Raw genomic sequence first — 6443 nt, 5'->3', positions numbered from 1 at the left:
TTAGAAATTCGAAACTTTTAACGCACCACCGGGCCTCGGGTCCAGGTTTTGTCAACCCAGACATTGTTTTGACTTACAACAGGTTCAGTCTTCTTGGGGCCAAACTTGGCCATATCCGATAACATTCTTCAAAACCGTCGGATATGAATAACATGCAAGGTCACAGATTTAATGCCGTCAAATCCGAATATTAACATTTTGCTAAACGTTGGAGCGATTGAAGGCGAAGCAAACATTAGTTTTGGTCCGCGGAGAGTCGTCGGAGACTCGCTAGACATTCTTCAGATAAACTCGCAGCAAGTAATACAGACTCTACAGTGCTAAGTGAGGTTATAGAGAGAGAGAGACAGAGAGAGATTGTGTCAAACGCGCATTTGGGAAGACGATCTCTGTCCTGTTGCTCTGTCGGAAGTATTCCTTCCAACCAGTAATGACTTTACATGTTATCTCTTCTTTTTCTTTTCCTTCGTTTGTTTCAGTTATGCCAGGTTAGGGTGAATGCCCATGAATTTCTTGTTGTTTTTATGGTTTGGAGCTCTAATGGCTTCCAATCTGTGGTGTCTTTCATGGATCTTTGTTGGTTTGTCTTTAAGACTACTGGTTTTGTGCCCTGAAATTAGGGTTCGACGTGTCACTCCTTGCTCTTAAGGGTTTCAAGTGTCAATTTCAGAGCTTTTTCTCTCTGCCAAGTGAGTATCACTGTCAGTTGGCCCCTTCCTCTTTGTATGGGCGTTGATTCTGGGAATTCGCTAACTTGAGCCATATTGAGCTCATAGCTGCTCTGTTGAAGTGTCTTTGTTAATTATGGAACACCAGTCTGAAAATTAGGATTGAAAGGCCATGTGATTGTCTGTTATAGCTTGTTACTCTAATATGTGACCTTGTTGATTGCTGTTTATTTGCTGTCGATTCTCTGATTGAATATCCTGAAATGCATAAGTCCTCTTTGATAGTAAATTTTCAGTTTTAAGTATTGGGTGTTTGGCAATGGAACACAGATCACTCTCTTCCTTTTTATTTATGTGCTTAAAAGTTCAGAAATTCTACTCTTGTGAGTAAAATTAGATGTTCCTTTTAATTTTCTCTGTTTTAGTTGTTCTTTATTTCTTTGTGGGTTAGGTACACATTTCTGATTTTGGGGAGGTCAACAATATGTCATGCTTATCTGCAATGAATCATGGGCTGCCCTGTTATGGTTCTCCACTTTCCTCCAAGGACGACAACAAAGTTCTTGCAATTTCTTCTGCCAGTCTAGGAGGCTTCTGGTCCTTGCCAGGGCATCTTAGCTTATGGGTAAAACCAATGGTTCAAGTATGTAAGTGGTCTTTCCTTGTTTTTATGACTTATCCTCGTTAAAAGTTTCAATAAGAATAAGATAATACAATCAGAATGGCAATTTCATTACCTGCATTCCTATCTTATTGTCTTAGACTCCATTTCAATTTCTAATAAGAGTAGTTGTCATGGTGTCTAGGCAACTGGTGCCAATTTCTAGCATCCTGAATTATCTTTTTGCACTTGTTAACTGTTATTCCTCATTGTCTTCATCGTTTAAAAGTTTAATTGGATGCTTGGTCATTTTATGAGAGACCAATTTGTTTACCATTCATAATTTTATGAAATATGACTTAGTTTCTTCCTACCAAAATTGGCTGCTACACCTTCACTTTGTCTTTCAATCAGAATCTGGCACAAATGAAAAGAAACATGTGAAGACTGACCCTTGGTGGAAAACACATCCAAGAATCACTGTGCTTTATGACAGATTTCCATACTTACGTTATCCCAATTGGAGTTCATGAAGTAGATACTGTTGTCTGTCACTCTGTCAGAAGGCATAATTTCTATCAGATCTTCATTTTTTTCTCTCTTTCTTTCTTCTTCCTTTTTTATTTTATTTTTTCCTTTCCTCAAAAGCACTGTTGCAGAGACCTGACTTGGGAAAATTAGAAGTGTTGGAAAAGGAAACAAAATCATAATGCCATATTATTTTTCTCTTTAAATGCACACCATCGAAGAGTTGAGCTATATCGGTGTCATTCTTGTCTTGAGCTTTTCTCTTATTAAAGTGTTAAATGCATTTTGGTGTATGTATTTATGATTTGTCATGACAAAAACTTGCTTGTGATTCTCAATCCTTGCAAAGTTTTGTGAGGACACTAGATGGTGATTGCTTGAACGTGGTATTGCTGTTTCTTCCGTTAATTGTTGGTCTCCAGTTCTGGATAAGTACAGTTCTGGATAGAACTTATACATTTTGATTAGTCAGGTGTTTATTTCTCACATTTTGTAGTTTCTTGAAGATCATTAGTTCACGGGAGGGATAAAGTATTTAAGATATGAATTGTATAATATATTTATTTTGAATATGCTATGAACTACCTTCAAGTGTGTGTTTCTTCTTCGATTGTATCCCATGTATCAGCTATTAAACTCATTTTGCCGAAGTGGTTCTGAGTTTTGCTTATGTTTTTACTAGGTACGGTACCACATCACCTGCCTTATCGCCTACCTTCTGGGAGATGTTGCCATGTCAAAGGTGAAAATTCAGAGGGGGCTTTAAGCAGTGAAAGCATTGTCTTGGATGTGCAAACATTAGAGCAGGACCTGCAGATGGCCATTAAAGAAGAAAACTATGCTCGAGCAGCAGAAATCAGGGATAGCCTTCGGCTTCTTCAGGAGGACAGCAAGGCTTCTGTTCTAGCTGCAAATAGTCGGTTTTATAATTGTTTCAGGAAAGGAGATATGGCTGCCATGCGAGCCCTGTGGGCAAAAGGGGATAATGTGTGTGTGGTTCATCCTGGTGTTGGTGGGATTTCTGGTTATGATCTTGTCATGGGGAGCTGGGAGTTCGTATGGGCAGACTATGAATTCCCACTTGAGATCGAGGTAAAAGATACTCAAGCTCATGTCATAGGTGATATTGGGTATGTTAGATGCATTGAAGTGGTTAAAACCAAAGGCAGCAGTTGGGGGAAACAGCATGTGACAAATGTGTTTGAGAGGATTGATGGTCAGTGGTATATTTGCATTCACCATGCTTCATATATTGACTTAAGCAGATAAATAGTATGCCTTTCTTATAAACTATTGGCTTCAAAGCATGTTGAGGGATGAGAAAACCTTTTAGTTACAGGGTCTTACAGTACCATGAAAGCTTAGTTGGAAAACTAGGCTTTCTGAATTGACTTGGTTTTTGAAAAAAAAAAAAGAAGAAAAGAAAATCTGATGGCTTGATGTTGTCAAACCTGGTCAAAGTGAGTCATGTGTTTTCAAATCTTCAATATCATGAGTATCAAAAAATTAGTAAAAATTGGAAAGGTTAAAATGAATCAAGTTGCATATCAATACATTTTGAGTTGTGTAACATCGAACGAAAAAATTTAATAAGTATTAGGGTTTCTCATTCAATTAATTCGATTTGTATTTAAGTTGGATGGGGGATTAATAATACCTAGCTGGTCCAAACCTGGTCAATACCAGCTCTGATTTTTCAGCTCAAGGATGGGCTTTGGTTTGCAAATGCGCTAACCTTAGGAGGGTTGCTATGAGTTTGAGTCGAGCCCTTTGGCTGAGCCTAGCAGGGGCCAGGTTGACTCTGACTTGGCACTCTGCTAGACGAAAAATCTTATTTATGTAAGCATTTTGGGGCCCAATCTCTATCTTCTTCTATTTTTTTTCTTCTTTGTATGAATTCTAGTGGGTGATCTTTATGTTCTTTGGAGCTAAACCCCTGATATTATTGGGATCTTGTTATGGTATCAATTTTCAGTCTCATTTTTTGAGATTTTTTTTGTTTTCATGCATGGTGGGTATGTATTATGGAATCTATTTTTATTTAAAAGAACAAATAGGTCATAATTAAAAGTTCATTATTATTATTTTTGTAGTAGTTTAAATGAGCATCTCCTCATTTGCCTTGAATCACTGCAACGGTGAGAACCATCGTTTACTCTAAGATATTAGAAAAATATATTCTTATCCATAGATTTCCCTGGAAGGTCTCTGACTTTTTTGACTTTCATCTTGTATCTTATTTAAAAGAGTGTTTTATATGTTACCTATTATTATGTGGGTGAAATTGGGAGTTTTTCACTTTTATGGTTAAGATTACATGCCATCCACTTGCAATATTACAAATATTACAAATTACTTACAGATATGTTTGATCAAGATTCATTTTTTTTTCTTGGTTAAGTAATAAGTAAAATAACTTTAATGTCCTTTGGGCAGTTAAGTTATTTAATTATCCTCATTTAATAGTGTCTCATATTCAATCCTTAGGTGAAAGGAGAACCTATACTATGCCGGAAACTGCCCCCTGTGTCGAAAATCACCCCACCATTGCCAAAAGTCTCTCTATGACCATCTCTTCGAAATCTCTCTCGGTTGATTCAATTAAAACCCTATGAGTCCTCATGTAGCAATGTTTAGGATGTGATGGTGGCTTCGTGTTCAAATGTTTCAACTGCACTCGTAATCTATTCCTTAGATCAGATGTGATGGTGGCTTCATGTTCAAATGTTTCAACTGCACTCGTAATTTGGTGAGAAAAGTAGTCGAGAATGGTCGAAGAACATCGTTCTAGTTTGACCCATGGGAACATTATCAGGAACAGAGAATAACAACAGAGTAGGACTTCACAAGATGGCCTCGACAGGCAACAATGGCAGATGAATTACAAAGTTTAAACAGGGACATATGGCCAGCAATGGCAAATTCAAACCTGGTGATAGCTTTTCCAATACTTCTCTTGGACCAAGAAGATTCTTGGTCCACCTCAATTTCTCCAAATGGAGAATTTTTGGCCAAAAATGGCTTATCGTGAAATAATGAAACAATGTTTCATGAACCATGAAAACCAATTAACAAATTGGTGGAACCAAATGCGGAAGTTACCAAAATATCTCAAATTTAAAGTGTTCTTTTGGCGTGTTTTAAAGGCAGGATTACTGGTTTGCGCAAAACTAGCAAAATGGTCACAAACTCAATCGGAGTGTGCAATGTACAAGGAAGAAGAAACAACATGGCACATCTTTATATCATGTGAATGAGGAAAGAGAGTTCACATAGCAAGACCCCTGGGGCTACGCACAGAAAACTGGACGGATATATCCATTCTGAGTTGGTGCCACAACATGTGCTCGCAATTGAGAATTGACCAAGGCCAAATTCAGATGGTTTATGTCTATCTTCATAATATCATGCTACTTCATCTGGAAAGAAAGGAATGAAAGGGTGCTTAGTCAGAAAACACCCAATCCCCTTATGGTGCTAGGAAACCTCACCAAATGGATTAAGGCTCTTCAACTACAAAGGGAGGACGAAACCTTACCTTTACCCACTCATATAAATTGTGTAAATCATAATGATGATGTAGATGAAAATTAGTGCAGGAAGATATCAAAGGCTAATAAAATTATTTAATATGTGCAGGGTTATATAACCAACAGCTAGGAGCAACAGGATGGAGCATTGGAATATGCAAAGATGGACATCTACTATCTGTCAATTTTGGAAAAGGAAAAGTAAAGGGGATTTTGGATACTAAGCTTTTTGGACAACAACAGGGGATGGACAAAGCGGAAGAAGATGGGCTAAAGATAGAAGAAATTTGGATAAACAAATCCCAAATAGCAGATCTATTACCATGGCCCTCAAGAGAAATATGGTCTCTTGGGGAATTACCTATGTTAATGGAATTGGCAAGGTTAACAAAACTGGTGAAATATGATATAATCCCAAATCCGGTGCTCCAGACTTATTTTGAAAAGTATGTGAATATAGCAACTACTCTACAGGATACAGGATAATTGTAAGTGCTTTCAGTCTTAATTTTAATGTTAAGTTTTTCTTGTATAAAAAAAAAATAAAATCAAGAAAAAAGGTTTTTAAATCCCATATGATCAGATGGGTTAGTCTTGTACTTATGGGAATGATTTATTGAATAAACATTGGCAGCAAGACTATTCTGTCGCAGACCTCCTAGCCCAGAAGGTCAGGTTTGGTGGCGAACATGACCCATTGGCCGTTGTCCGCTCTTAGTTGTGGTGCTCTTGAAATTCTGTTTGGTCAGTTTTGCCGCCTTAACAGCTGATTGCCCACTTAAGTGAGAAATATTTCAAATTGCCTACTTTATGCCTTTTGAAAAATTATAAGTTACCCATAGTTATTTTTGGGTTAACTTTCAAATTAAAATGACCATTTTACCTATGGGGCGAAGGAAAATATAAGTTTTCCATTTTGTCAGACCTCACTTATTTTTTTCAAATTTACAAACAACTGCCTAGGTTCACTCTGAATCACCTGAATTCATTCAAGTTAGAGACCTCATTCATGCCTTGAAACTAAGAAATCTCTCAGAACATCCTCATACTTTCACAAACCCCCAAAAAACGTAGTGAACTTGAGCTGCTTTGCGCAAATTTTGCCAAAACTCTTGA

At 37.4% G+C, this 6443-nt stretch overlaps 1 protein-coding gene across 2 annotated transcripts; it reads left to right on the top strand.

The window, feature by feature from the left end:
* The first annotated feature begins 206 nt into the window (after positions 1-206).
* LOC149029374 (uncharacterized) lies at positions 207-3715 on the top strand. 2 transcript variants are annotated; one of them, XM_089141688.1, is made up of 3 exons: positions 207-411; positions 1120-1315; positions 2480-3715. In XM_089141688.1, exons 2-3 carry the CDS (start codon positions 1153-1155, stop codon positions 3064-3066), a joined length of 750 nt encoding a protein of 249 aa, XP_088997814.1. In that variant the 5' UTR covers positions 207-411; positions 1120-1152; the 3' UTR covers positions 3067-3715. The 2 variants fall into 2 exon arrangements, with proteins under 2 accessions (XP_088997814.1, XP_088997808.1); XM_089141682.1 differs by having other exon boundaries at positions 207-427.
* The last annotated feature ends 2728 nt before the right edge of the window (positions 3716-6443 follow it).

Source organism: Hakea prostrata, chromosome 1 (genome assembly GCF_041222555.1).
Source record: "Hakea prostrata isolate BN-2017 chromosome 1, UWA_Hpros_2, whole genome shotgun sequence".
NCBI classification, from domain to species: Eukaryota; Viridiplantae; Streptophyta; class Magnoliopsida; order Proteales; family Proteaceae; genus Hakea; species Hakea prostrata.
The sequence above is the reverse complement of the archived record's forward strand: the minus strand, read 5'-3'. Positions and strand labels throughout refer to the sequence as shown.

Excerpts from the sequence above, each read along its gene's own strand:
- LOC149029374 (XM_089141688.1), top strand. The coding sequence starts at position 1,153 with ATGTCATGCTTATCTGCAATGAATCATGGGCTGCCCTGTTATGGTTCT. Across the intron at positions 1,316-2,479 it reads AAAACCAATGGTTCAAGTAT|GTACGGTACCACATCACCTG; the intron begins GTAAGTGGTCTT and ends TGTTTTTACTAG.